This window comes from Phasianus colchicus, chromosome Z (assembly GCF_987193195.1).
Source record: "Phasianus colchicus chromosome Z, bPhaCol1.hap1.1, whole genome shotgun sequence".
Classification (NCBI taxonomy): Eukaryota; Metazoa; Chordata; class Aves; order Galliformes; family Phasianidae; genus Phasianus; species Phasianus colchicus.
The window spans coordinates 35,992,211-36,006,908 of NC_143476.1; the positions used below are offsets into that span (position 1 = coordinate 35,992,211).

Sequence of the window (14,698 nt, forward strand, 5' to 3'; positions counted from 1 at the left end):
ACAGATTTCTCCTTAAAACAAAGCAGGAAAGGGAGAGGCTGAAGAACAGTAGCAGCAGGAAAGCAAATTAATATATTGTACTTAGTTCACCAGATGTGAATCGGTGAAGTGTTCCATTCCAACCCTGAAGCTGTATCATCTGTAGTGACATGTGCAAGGTCATCCTAAATTCAATCTATTTAAACCCGAAGTCAGCTCACATTTTTAGGTTTAACTGCTGAGCACGCAGGAAACCTAACCTTGGGGTACTCAACCATCAGAGCTCACAGGCAGCAGCGATGAATAAATGCGGGGCTGCAGGAAACACTGTGCCTTTTTCCCAGTCTCCCTCCCTTGTAATTGTTTTATAGTGTTCCCTGTCTGCAGTTATTTCACATGTGGCAGGCACATTTCCTGCAGGCACAAAGACCGTGTCATGCTCTGGGCCTCCTGAAGCAGGAGGTTACCCAGGGTGCCCTAAGCGTTTTGAGCTTCTGCTGTGAAAAGAGCAAAGTCAGTCCTTCCCTAGTTCCTAGCAGGTGAAAACTGCTGCTAATTACAGCACAGAGCTTGTGAAGTCTGCTCTTTCCCAGTTGCTGGAATGCATGTTTTCCTCTTTGTGTGAATGAGCTGAGGGTGTGGGCTGCCTCATTTTCTGGAACCAGCCCTCCCTCAGCCTCTCACGTCACAACTCAATAGCATTCAGGAGAAGAAATTTGACCTAATGAGCCAAAAATAGTGACTACTCCTGTGGAAAACAGCTTTTTTTGGTTTTGCTTCAGAGTTTGCAGGAACAGAAAGAGAGAGTGAGAAAGGGTAAGCTAAGCTTTCTGACCTGTGGCTTCTGTCTTCTTTGCACCTTATCATTTCAGTGAGGGAGGAGCGCTTAAAATAATTAGTCACTTTTCCTGCAATTGCTGTGGATGGAATTCATCACTCTGTAGCTGGTCTGCTCAGTGCAACACCAGGAAGAGCTTTCAGAAGTTTGCAACCTTTTATTTATGCTCGATGCTATAGAATATCAGTTCTGGAGGTGAAAAATACTGTTGTGTGTATATCTGGTGCATGTGATAACCAGGGGTACCATCCATGCCTGCGGTACCTGCATTCTTCAGTCAGTACCAGCAAAATGTTTTTGAGAAAATCCTTTGATTGTTCTGGAGGGATGTTGCTCACTAGTCAAGTGTGCTATATTCCTTGCTGCTGCAAAATAAACATCAGCTGATAAGGTTATATGTTCAGCCTCATCATTCCGTTTGTCAGCACTGAAGGAATAAAGCCTGGTGTTGTGAGCTGCCACATAGAGCAGCAGCAGCATACCTGGCAGTTGTGAGCTGCCACATAGAGCAGCAGCAGCATACCTGGCTTCTATGGCATTTGGTGCACACTGTGACACTTAGCTTGCCTGCACCTGGAGAGCACAGTCTTTAGCTCCCAGAAAGGGAGAGGGTTGTTTTTCCTATCCATTAGCAAGTTGTCTGAGAAGTACAGTGAAAGGAACTCTTTATATAACAGCTCCCCAGACTGCATGGCCTTGCCAACATTAAATGAATTAAGTAATATATATATATATTTTTTTCTGTGATTAAGGAAAAAGAAAACCCACACTGAGGGGCTGGAGCCTTCTCAAGCAGCGGTTTGAGCTGGAGTGGTTGGTTCATTTAACACCATTTCTCCCCACCATTATCTTAATTCTCCAGCTGCTGAAAGAGCAAGTGATGAACGTCTTGATCAAATAATATCCTAATGTTGTCCTCATATGCAGTTGGTCACTTAATCAGTGGGTTTTTCGCAGGAATAGAAGGAATAATGAGTCTTTGGTTGGAAGAGGAGAGGAGAGCAGGGGCAGAGGGGTGGGACATAGTAGGTGCTGAAAGGGAATGTCTTATTCCCTGGAATTTGCCAACTGCCCTTTTCCCAAGTAAGGAATTTGAAAAAATGTCCAGTCTAAGTCTCACTTCAACTGAAATATCCTCCTGCAAGATGCAGTGGGATGTCCATAGTGCTGTTCTTGTGAGTAAAACCTCAGATGAAATTGCTGGGCTCACACAGTTGGTCGTATGTGTAGCCTGGGGACTGCAGTGGCATGTGGAGAAGTTACTCATATCCTCCTTCTTAGAAACTGTAGACATTTGGCTTTTTAGTAGCAGAACTGTTCTCCACAATCTGTAGAGTCTGTCCTCTTTTGCTGTTCAATATTACGAGGTTGCAGGCGGAAATGCTGTGTTAAATTGCCCCTGATCATTTTGGCTAGCTTGAATTCATATTTACCAATAGCAATTTTGTCTTATGGATGTTTACTTTTGAATAGGTATTTTTGTACGTGTGTCATCCACAGAATTACGTTATATGTTTGCCCATAAAGGAAGAGCCCTATGGATTGCACTCTACCAGTGACAAGGTTTGGTCTCTTGTATAAAAACTGTAGTCTGTAGCCCACATCCTGTTGTAACCATGTAGTGTTTCTGGTAAAAGGAGCTGGAGTTGGAGCACTGGAATAGATTGCCCAGAGAGGCTGTGGAGTCTCTTTCTCTGAAGATATTCAAGTTCCACCTGGACTCCTACCTGTATGACCTGCTGTAGGAAGCATGCTTTGCAGTGGTTTTGCAGGGGAGTTGGACTTCATGGTCTCAAGAGGTCCCTTCCAACCCCTGTGATTCTGTGGAGTGAAAGCATGTTTCCGTGGCGGTTTCCTGACACACTACAGAGTGTGGTGGAGAATCAGAGAGTGTGGCTGAGAGTAGATGTTGTGCCAGACTCTCCCTGGAAGTGGCTTTGTTCCCACTCAGTGCACAGCACAGCTATTCACAGAGACTTCACTTATATCCTTTGATCACCCTCATACTTTCTGTCTCTCCACTTATGTTATCCAAATGATTTTTGAGCTAGGACTAGATTAGTTTTCCTCTTTCTTAATGTCCTCTCAGTTTTCCTTTGGTAATGTGTCAGTGATCTGCTTTTGGCTCAGTCTGGAGGTAACAGCCTATCATAGATTTTAGATAGAGCTAAATATAAATTCAGACCATGCTAAGCCATTGTATGTACTGATAAATCTTTGCAGAGAGTTAAAAAGGGTTTAAAGTGACCCCATTTCCTTTAGAAACTGAAGAGAAGACAATCCATGGGCCACACAAGCCTGTTGGCTTGTCCAGATCTGATTCCCTAACCCTTCAAGTGCATTTGCAGTGAAATAAACATTCTCTGGCTGTTTGTGCTCCAAGCAGACGCTGTAAGTACATGAGATTCGCCGCACAGTGCAGCTACCTAGGCATTTCTTTACTTAAGCAGATTTTGCTGTGATGGGTCTTAACCTAATGGATGAGTACACTTGTAGCAAGTCCTACTAATAGAGCCAAAGGATCAGTAATAATTCTTAACCTTTTTCATCTCACAAAGAGAAACAAATGTTTAGCCTTCTTTGTCCACTTTTCTGAGCATAATTTCTTCCCTGAACCCTCTCTGCATCATCACCCAAAGCTGTTAAGCTCCAATCTTGAGTAGACCTGCCCTTTAGAAGTGAAGCAAGTATTAATTGGGCTTCAGGAAATAGTTAAAGGATGTGTGAGCTCTAGCAGCCAGTGTTTGGGAAGTGAAGAAAGTGCCAGCCTCAGCTTTGTGTGCAATAGTGCATAGGTGCTTGCTTCAGTTGAGGCTATCCATTCCTGCTCTGCTGCCCTTGAAAGCAGGCAGTGAAAGCACTCCAGCACAGAGAGATCGTGTATCTTTGTTCAGAAATTGCAGTTTAGGCCATTTATGTAAGATTTGCAGAGCAGTGTCGAACAGCAAAAGAATCTGTGTCATCAGAATTTAATCATTTAATTTAATACTAATACATCTCTGAAAGCCTCCTTGTGAGTATGCAGCAGGTTTATCTCCATTCTGAAGCATATTAAAACAGTTTTCCCAGCAGCATCAGATCTGCTTGGGGAATGAGTGAACCGTGTGGCCTTTTGTCTCCATTTGCTGTCTTCCTCCTGTCTCTTTGTAACCCAGATTCCTTCCTGAGGAGCTCTTACTCATGTACCAGAATGATTAATATGCCAGTATTTTCCTCTGGATTTCACTCTTACAGAGGATGGTGGTAGCTTCATTCTTGAGATGGAACAAGAACCTCCCACCCCCTGATGAAAACATCGAGGAATTTGGGAAATCCCCTTGTCTCATTGTTCTTTGGTTCAAGTGACCGTAAAGGTCACCCTTTCCTAGCACTGACATTATCTGGATGGGCTGGAGAGTATTAAAAGCAAGGTTTGGTTTAGCGTCTTTTCCACTCCCCGCTGGGACTAGGTCATGCTTTACCAAAGCAGATGTTCCCTTCTTGCTGTGTGTTAGGAAGATTTCAGCTGTGGAATTCTGTGAAACGATGGTTTTTCGTGCATGCATTCACATCCGTATTCTGCTTAGTTCAATATTTACACTTGGTGCTCTGTCAGACTGAAGACTTTCTTGTCCTTACTGAATGGAGCTTTTTCTTCTTTCCCTTACCATATGCAAGGCTGGGCATTAAGGAGTCCTTCTGGAAGCAGAGCCCTGAGCGCCAGGCTCAGAGCCACCAGCACTGGGTGCAAGTGTGACAGCTCTTGGTAAAAGCCCTCATCAGTGGGTCACTTTCAGCTGTGAAAAAGAAATTCTCCTGTTCCTTAGAGAATAGAACCTGTAGTGGATGATTTTAAGGCAGTGTAATACCCTTTGTGTGCTGGTCGGATGCGTTGCTCTGCATTTCAGCTTGCAAACTGCTGCACATCCACACATAGCAATGGAGATTGCTCCCCATCCTCTCAACATGTGAGACGCTCTTCTCCGGCTCATCAGAGCATCCTGCTTTCTGGATACTGCTAGAAGGCGGGGGTGGTGGAGTGTGGCAGCGTCACAATGCTATTGTTTCTGAATGAAAGTTTAATCACAGCTTCCTGTAATTTCAGATTTGCATCTTGGTTGCCTTACAGCTGAATAGAGCTGTCACAGTGAGGTGAACCAGTCCTGCACACTGTAGCAAGAGAGGCTGTATAACCATCACACTTGAATGACTTCTCTGACATTTATTTTTCATCAGAGGTGTATTTCTGCTAATTCAGCAGCTAACAGCCTTCTGTCCCTAAGTATTAATTTCTGTATAAATCATGTTGTCCTTGTAGGTGTTTCATGCAATTACAGTTTTTGCAGGAATGAAAATATTTAACGAAAAAATAATTTGTCTTTTGGGTTGTTAGGTTTGTTTGTGTGTGTGTGTACATGGGTTTGTTGTTGTTGTCTTTTTGCTTTTCTTATCAACAACTGAGCAAGCATTTAATTTCAAAAGAGAAGGTATCTGTTTTTCTAAACCCAGTAGCAATAACTGAAATCCTGTTGGAAGGACTGCAGGTTCTTCACATTGAAACCAGATCTGTATTTTTAGGGAATGACTGATAGAAAATAACCAGCTAAAAGGATCCTACCTAGGGAAAGCTGCTCCTGATTTACATGCCTTGGAGTTAGGGAGAAGTCATGTTATTCCAATGATGGTTCACTTTAGCATTTTCACAGAAAATATTGAAGCTCTAGTAATATGTTTGGGGAAGCACAGTGTCATTCATTATGTACTCGTCACTGAAATATCCTTCCATGCCTCATATGCTCATCATTAAAGGATTTATATATTTCTTCCTTTTCTGAGGCACTTTCTTCCACCCTTAATTTATTACACCAGCAAAAGAAAATTGGACTTCAGTTTGATAAAAGAGCCTTATTGTGCATCACATGAGAAAGCTGCAGTCTGTGGCTCAGCTGGAATGAAAGAGAATATTGCAAAGACTTCCACGTGCTTTCTGAGTAAATGCAATAACAACTCCTCTAAAGTAGTCAAGAAAAACAACATATGGAAAAGCACTCACAAAATGTCACACAGCAAGCTCTCCGAGTAGCAGCTTGTTTGGATGCTGTATCTTCACATCCCTTTTTGCTCTCTGTATTCCTAAAGAAACCCCCACTGCTTTTTAGGGGAAATTAGTGTGAAGTTGCATTGATTTTAGACTGCATGCTGTGATTTCTGAAGTGCTTTGAAGGAGATGAACCAGCTTTTCATTAAGAAAATTTGTCCATTGTACTCCCTGGCTACCTCAGTCAAGTTGTTGAAGAGCGAAGCCAGCTGCTCACAAAGAACATCATTTTTGACACTCAACTCTAATGAATTTTAGTCATCAAGAATGGTTTGCATCCATGTATTGAGGACACCATGTACTGCTCTGAGAGAGGAACAGGCCAGGTTTTGCTTTTGTGAGCAGGCAGAATTATGAATCAAACTATTCAAGGTAGTGCCAGCATGTGTCTGACAAGTTCTGAATTCAGCAAAATTTGGCAACAGGATGTGAGGATTTTCTTTTTCTAAAATCTGAACTCTGTGCAACTTCACTGAGTGAAAAATGGTAATTTACTTGGGATAACTTTTTCCATGGTGTTTTCAAAACTTTGAGGAGTAAAAGTATCACTCAGAAATGGGATATTTTCCTACAAGAGTGAGAAGACAACACTTTTTGTATGTATGTGTTTGTTTTAATGAAAATGCTCAATTTCTTTAGGAAGAGCGGCGATCCCATTCCAATCCTTGAGTCCCCATCATCAGCTTCATCTCCTAAAGGTTTGGCCTGTTTCTTCAGTATGATGCCTGCAAAGACTCCCATGGGGAGCAGCCCCACACCAGCAGCAACAAAGGGGATCACCGTGTTTTGAGAGCTGGGTGGGCAGCACCTTGACTCTACTACTGGGATGAGCTAATATAATTTTGCTTTTCCTTTTTTTCCCCACTGAGAATTTCAGCAACTGCATGTCATACCAGTCTTCCATTTCTTTGGCAAAATGCTTGCTGTTTCAAGGGTGAGCAGAGCAATCCCTGTCAAGGCTGGGAGGTTTCTCAGTGGGGATTGTGACTATCTAGAATCGCTGAGCTGCGTACACCATCTGTGTCTTTGCAGTACTCAGGACTGGGTTCGCCTGTGGTGCAGATGGTGTCCAGTTCTTCAAAACAGGGAGCTGAATGGAAACAGACTCTTTCTTGAAGTTTTGCCAGTCAACCCCCTAGCAAATCCATCATTTGGTTCCTTCTGCTTTGCAAAGAGACTTCAGAAAAATGGGCCAAAACAGTAGAATACAATTCACATCAGCAGGGAGGTGAGGATTACCAAGTCAACCATACTCAACTGTGTTTCTGAGTTATATTTCTGTACTAAAACTCCTAGAGGTGGTAAGCCCAAGGGTTAGATCCACAGACTGAGGATAGAGGGCTGAACAAAGCAGTGGCACAGTGATCCAGCAGTGGGAGGAGGAGCAGGGTCACTACAGGGCTGCTGCAGAGGAAGACAGAGAAGTGGGAAGCCCACAATGCCAGTGATGCCTTGAGATAAGCAGTATGAAGAACTGTTGTGAAACTCAGATGGAGTGATCCGTAGAAGCCTGGCATGAGGAGGTTGTATTTTAGATATTTTTAACTCTTAGTTGTTTTAAATTTTAATGTTTAATCTCACCTTGTTTTTTATTTCTTTTTTTTTTTTTTTTTGCCATGACATTGCTTGGGAAGAATGTGGATGTGGCTGTGAAGGTCTGCCTCCCACTTGGTGTCACATGCATTTTCTGTTGGATCAAACAAAGGAAGGCACTGGCAGTACATTTGCTGGGTCTTGCTGCTAGAACACCCACCATTTTTTTCTCCTAAAAAATCTGAATGCTCAAACACTTAGACTTTTGTAGATGAAGAATTCAGCCAAGAAGGAAGTATGCTAATAATTCTCCAGGCTGCTAATAACTGCAGTTTACTAAAGTGCAGCAGCATTGTACAAATGGCAATAATTACACTTGTATTTTGACTTAAACAGAAAGAAATGAATGGATATTCAGAAAGGGTGTAAATGTAACAATAATTTCTGGAAAATGCAGTGTACAAGAATTGCTGCTAAGGCAACATTGCTGGTTGCAGCAGGGATTGAATGCTGGCCCTCCCTCATTTACAGACTTTTATTAGTAGTTTTGAGACAGCTGCTCTCAGTGGACAATGTGTATGAAGGTGCTGGTGTGTGCAGCAGCAACAACCCCTGGCAAGCTCTGCTCCTTCTGCCAAGCAGCTCAGATGTGGATGTAGTTTCCCATTCTCTTCCCATCACCATGTCTTCATCCTGATGTGTGCCATTCTTCCAGACCATTTCCAGCTGGTTCTCCTGACAATTTGATCTGTGCCCATCCATATGATCTTCCCAGCTTCTTCCTCATATAATTCATCCATGAGTTGACTTCTGCTTCTTACCAGGGGTGTTTGGAGCATTCCCTCCTTGTTGTCCTGAAAGCGTCCCAAGATTATATAAGAATGTGTTGAGGGCAAAACAAGGAATCGTTATAAATATGATTATTTTTCCCTCCTCCGTTCCTTGGTTTATTCCCCTGCAGAGAGCCCATCCTTACTCACAATTATTAATCCTTGACAAAGAAAGGCCTCTTCCCACGAGGAGCGGTGTTTCCTCATAGGTTTTACTGTATAATTGTCTTGCTTACTAGATAATTACATGTGCCACACTAATTGCACATACACATGCACTCTCAGAAATACATGCTGCCATAAATGCCTTTCCTGATTAGGCAGTTGCATGTATATGCCTTAATTGTGAACTGCAGATTGCAGTTATGATGAGGGGATGAGCTATTATTCGTTAAGAAATCAACTGATGAAGTACTTCACCTTTGGTTTGGTTCCCTAAAGGCAACATGAATGCCCAAACATGACCTGATCCGAAAGGGTCTGTATACATTGGCACAGTGATGGCAGTAGCACAGTGTTAACTATGAGGTCTAAGGGGCAACAGCAATGTATTGCTAGCTCCAGATGTTAGCAAGAGCTTGACAGCATGCTCATCTCAGGTATGAAGGGCCAGCAGCCCTGTATAAAAGCTTTAGTCCCTCTGCTCAAACTGTTCCAGGTGGCAGCATCCTCTTTTTGGTGTCAGCAAGTCTGACAGGGGAGACTTGAACCCAAAACTCAGAAAGAAATTGCAGTTCTAGGCCTGTTGTGAGTACTTGTTGTATGTGACACTAGGAGCTCTGCAGACAGATATTCTTGTATTTTCAGGTTTAATCAAAGTGTCGCTCTTACTGATTATTCTGCAGTTGTTTGCAGAATACCTGCTTGCTTGAATGTATCTTTACTCAGGCTGAAGACAGCTGACCACAGTTAGACATGTAAATTGTAAAAAATGGATTATGCTTTAAGGAGAGCACTGATAGAAACTTAAGCTTGAGTATGTGTAGGTTCAACAGAAGGTGCAATGAAGGTAGAACCAACTAAATAGGTAAGATGTGTCGACAAAAGGAAGTTGGGTTTTTTGCCTGTTCTTAAAGGTGTTTCTAGCATTTAGCAGAAAGAAAATCTCTAATGGTTGAAGGTAGCATTATCTTCAGATCTGTACAATGGCATGGTTAGGCAGGAAACTCTTTCAAAATGCTTTTAGAAGCACAGCTCTTCTGCCTGGCTCAAATTCTTCGAGGTGTGTCAGATGCATTTTACTGCCCTTGTAAACCCAGAGGCAATGTTACTGTTTAGGGGGCTGGTAAGATCCTTGTGCTCTTGGCTGGTCATTTTCTGCTGCATTGTGTACTAACAGAGTGCATGATGCTTGGTGGCAAGGATAGCTGCAGCCAGCGTGCAGGAGTGACCTTTCTGGGGAGCCACTGTGTTTGGAGGATTTGATCAGTGCTGTTTGCTTCCCAAATCCGTGCTTCAGCAGTGGTGCTGTGTAAGAGCTTATGTGAAAAAGGAGCCAGAGACCTCAGAATGCAAGTTTCTGTGTTAAAGCATTTGATGATGTGAATAGGCATGCTGTGTTTGGTTGTTTTGAGATCGTATTGTGTTTGAGAAAATTACCAAGCTATCCTAGGAGAATGATGTTGGTAATATCTTCATCATGAGGAAATACAAGTCCAGCGCGTCTGTGTTGCACATGAAAGAGTGAGAAGGATAAGACCATGATTCTAGTCCCTGTTGTGCCTCCTGTAGTGATCTCCATGCTGTGGGAGACATGAATGCTTCCTGCCTCCCAGCTCCAGTTGCATGTGGGTTTCTGTGTGGGCCGGAGAAAGACTCCATGTTTTTTCCAGCACTGTGTAATTCTACCCTGTGTTTGATGGCTGAGATTGATCCACTGAGAAATGAACATCGTCTGGTGCTGTCTCATCCTTTTCCTGATGTGGGATGAGTTGCCTGCTCTTTCTGCATGTTAGCATCTGTTTCTGCAAGATGGAGACAGTAATGCTTATCAGCTGTGGATGGATTCTGAGGTTTTCTTTAGGTGTGGAAGACATCTGTAAAATACCATGTTGATAGGTGCTATGTGCTGCACATGCAAGCCTTTCAAGAATCTAAACTGTTAAGTCATTAGTAACTTGAAAATCCAAACCTCATTTTTAGTGGCAGACCAGGACACAGGCCTGGAATAATGAACAAAGTGAGGATGATAACCATTTGGGAGATATTGAAATGAAAGTGTGTTTTTGTTTTAGTGCCCTGTTCACTTCATAGTGAGTTAACTTTCTATTTTTTGTAAGTACTAATTATTTGCCATGCCTCCTAATGTTGTGAAGAACTCTTTTAATCTCGAGTTTAGAAAGTGCTACGGTTTGCCTTCCAGATGGTGTTTAGTCTGCAGAAAATACAATGCTTCTCTTCAGGACTTCATCAAAGTTTTGTTCTGTTTTGTTTTAGAAATCTTCCAGAATCCCTGAGGATGACATCAGGTTAAAAAAAAATAGAGACCAAAACTGTGCCAATTTCCTGGAGCCAGCTACTGCGCTTGCTACAAAGGAAGAAAAAATGGAAATTGAAGTTCCAGTTTCTGAACATAAAAGCATCACCACAGTGGCTTCACCACATCCCATAGACAATCCAACCCACTTCTTTTCTTCTGCTGCCAGCCACAATGGACTTAAGGACAGGCATGAATCTCTGGATAGTGAAGTTGCTAAAGAGATCAGATATCTAGATGAAGTGCTGGAGGCAAACTGCTGTGATTCTTCTGCCGATAATACCTCTAATGGGACATCCTCTCCTCAGCTAAGTGCAGTCACCATCATGGATGGCTCAGGAGCTTCAGTTAATGTCTCTAATGATTCAGTACCCAATGCAGGGGAAGAAAGTGTAGCTGACAAGCAGGTGCCCTTGGTTGTTAAACCACATGAAGCTAGTACAGCAGGTGAAAGCCTGAACTCTAATGGCCATTCCTTGGGTGGACTGAAGGAAGACACTGGGGAAGGTCTGAAGATGCCAGGAAGTCCCAGTTCTTCAAACAGTTCTAGAAGATCTTCTAAGGATGGAGAAACAACTCTTACAACCCTTAAGAAAGAGGCTAAGTTTGAACTACGAGCTTTCCACGAGGACAAAAAGCCCTCTAAGCTCTTTGAAGATGAAGATGAGAAAGAAAAGTACAGGGTCCGCAAAGTGAGACCATCAGAGGAAATGATAGAACTTGAAAAGGAAAGAAGGGAACTCATTAAAAGCCAGGCTGTCAAGAAAAACCCTAACATTGCCGCCAAATGGTGGAACCCTCCCCAGGAGAAGACTCTGGAGGAACAACTGGATGAAGAGCATCTGGAATCCCACAAAAAGTATAAGGAGCGCAAGGAGAGACTGCAGCAGCAAAGTGCAACACCAACATCTCCCAAACAGGTCAGCTGCTCCTTTGTACCACCAGAGCCAGTGAATATCAAGAAAGAGGATATTGTCACGGAGCAAATTGATTTCTCAGCTGCCAGGAAGCAGTTCCAACTGATGGAGCATTCAGGTCCATCTCAAGGTCAGGTCCCACCAAGGCGGTCTGGAACACCCAAAATGTTCTCCGTCAAACCATTCTATAAAAGCCTCAATCCTTCAAATACAGAGAGGCCTCTCTCCACCATTACAAGACCTGTTTCAATGTATGGACAAACAGCTCAACATGAGGGTAATGACATCGCTGTTGTCAAAGCACAGAAAGTCTCCTGTTCTTCAGAGGAAGATACAAATGCTCAGAGCAACAGTGCTGACCCAATAAGAGAGTTACCATGTAGTGATAGCTCCAGAGCTGGACAGGCCTCGAAACTGTGGTCAGAGGATGGAGAATTCATGAGTGCAAGAGCTGTCTTCACGGTGGTGAAGGATGATGTACAGGGTGTGCTAGACCAGCTCCCAAAGTCAGCCAGTGCCTCCTCCCCTCCCGAGGAGCTTGACTCCGGTTTGGATGACTTGTCTGTAAGATCTCAGGATACCACTGTCTTGGAAACCCTTTCCAATGACTTCAGCATGGATAACATCAGTGACAGTGGTGCCTCTAATGAAACTATGAGTGCCCTGCAAGAAAGCTCATTGGCAGATTTCTCCCTGCCACAGACCCCGCAGACCGATACTCCAGCAGAGTGCAGGAGTGAAGGCATGTCCAAATCATTCAGCGACCCAGGCTGTGACTCACTGTCTTCTGCCTTGGCAAATTCTATGCTGATGGACAACCAGCTGGAGTACCATGCTGGTCTGCTTGTTCAGAATGCCATCCAACAAGCCATAGCCGAACAGGCAGATAAAACAAATGGCAAGGAAGAGAAAATCCCAGCAGAGCAGGATATCTCTGCCAAAGAGCAGCCGGCCACCACCAGGCTATCTCCAGCCTCCAAGGAGCTGCAGAACCCAGTGTTTAAGCCACCCCAGGTGTCTTCACCTGTTCAAGAAAAAAGGGACACCATACCAAAGACTTCAAAAGAAGATGACTCAGGACTCAGGGAAGGGAAGAGTTTGCAGCAGTCGCCCGTGTACTCTGCCAGCCAGCCATTCCTTGTGGAGGAGAACAGGCACGAAGTCAGTTACTTCAGCAAGTATTCAGAGGCAGCTGAGCTGAGGAGCACCGCCTCCATCCTTGCCACGCAGGAACCTGAAGTGACTGTGGGCCCTTTCAAGTTACGATCAAGGAAGCAGCGGACTTTATCAATGATAGAAGAAGAAATCAGAGCTGCCCAGGAGCGAGAAGAGGAGCTGAAGAGGCAGCGGCAAGGTCTGCAGATGGCACCAAGCCCTGTTACAAAGAGCGCACCACCCCTGCCCACCAGAACAGTGTCTTACAAAACTGCACCAGGTAAGGACCCAACACACTGGAGAGCAAAAAGGTCAGATCAGATTTGGTTTTTTGCCATTTTTGACTGAATGCAGAATGTATGTTATAGAAGGGTGGGAGAGCTGCCATGATCTTACCTTCTTGGAAACTGCAGTATTCAAGCAGGAGGAGGGCAACAATTTCCCAGATTTCCCTCAATGTGGAAGTGTCCAACTGAGGACATTTTCTGTTTTTCCTGAACATAGCACAGAAGTAATGATCATATCCTACTGATCATTATTAGAAGATGATGTAAGCATTCAATCTTATGCCACACTGTAGCATAATGTGTTTATCACCGCTCTCCTCCAATCACCCAAAATTAGATTTAGCATCATCATGAGAAATGATCAGCAGCATTTTTTGCAGGTATGCAGCTATTTGAAAAATGAGCATACGAAGCTCTTGCAAGTCATTAAGGAAGTGCAAAAATAGCTGGAATTTACAGGTTTTAGATCAGATTTTGTTTCACTTTCTCTGCTCAGATGTAACTTGGCTTTCTTGACAAACTTCAGTAAAAAGATGCCTGGAGTTGAGCAGCGCTCAGCTCAGTATTTCAGTTGGCGTCATGCCTTACTGCATTGGGCAGGTATTAGAAACAAAGTGTTTAGAGGGTTCAGTAGAAGTCCTCTTTTGGCTGATCAGCTTCTGGTCCTTTGTGGCGTCTGGCATGCACAGCAGTTACAGTGTAAAAGTTTTTCTCTTCCCTCTTCGAAAAAACTGAAATAGCACTGGTCCCTTCCTAATGTGTCATGAAAACAGCAAACAAAACAGAAAAACAGTAGCACTTGTCTGGCTTATTTCTTTTGTAGTGATTTTCATGAGTATAGACCTGACTGTGCCGTGCAAGCACTTGAAAGTTTTTATTAAGCATGGTCATTGTGAAGAAGTATTAATTTTACCCAGTGTATTTATAGTCCATCCTTTTTTCAATTGATGTAAACGTAATTGAGTCAGTCAGTGGTGCTTCCAGAGCTTGTGCAGTTAGTCATGCTTCCAAAACTTGTGCAGGATGTTCGTTTTCTTTTGAAATCCACTGAAGACTTCAAACAAGGCTGGACTGAGTCCCTTAATGAAATCTAAGTTTTGAGCTTAAGTGTCACACAGCATATAAATAGCTAACACTTGGTTTTGTTAGTTCTGTACAGAGAATAATTTTAATCTGTGTTTCTTGCCAAAAAATGTAGCAGATGTTGGTAATTTCTTTGGAGTACTATTATTGCTGCTCTTATTTTTTGATAGAGAGCCTCCAGAAATTGGTGTGCATTGTGCAATGTCTGGCAAGATAACAGACATAGCATAACATAGCCCTCGGCTTGTATAAGTCTTCATTGTGTAAAGGTGTGCTCATGACCACTTCATAAAACAGCATTATCTGTAGCTCTGTGTGCTTGAAATGAGGCATTTTACTCACAAGTGGTTTTGAAATAGCTGCTGACACTAATGCTTGTTTTAACAGAGCACCTGGGAAAACAGTATGTTTCTGCTAGTTCTTATTCCTCTATACAACAAGACATTTACTTTGTGTCTTATGATAAAATGCTCATTGTAATTTACATTTTAATGCGAAGGATGAGTTTATATTTGTAATGAAT

At 43.1% G+C, this 14,698-nt stretch overlaps 1 protein-coding gene across 10 annotated transcripts in view; it reads left to right on the forward strand.

Moving 5' to 3' along the window:
- The window catches only part of PALM2AKAP2 (PALM2 and AKAP2 fusion), a 243,269-nt gene that overhangs the window by 214,851 nt on the left and 13,720 nt on the right, over nt 1-14,698 (forward strand). For all 10 annotated transcript variants that reach the window (XM_090131477.1, XM_090131478.1, XM_090131479.1 and 7 more), the window contains one exon: nt 10,694-13,085. In XM_090131477.1, the coding sequence (XP_089987603.1) occupies nt 10,694-13,085 (2,392 nt within the window). The remainder of the gene's footprint in view (nt 1-10,693; nt 13,086-14,698) is intronic.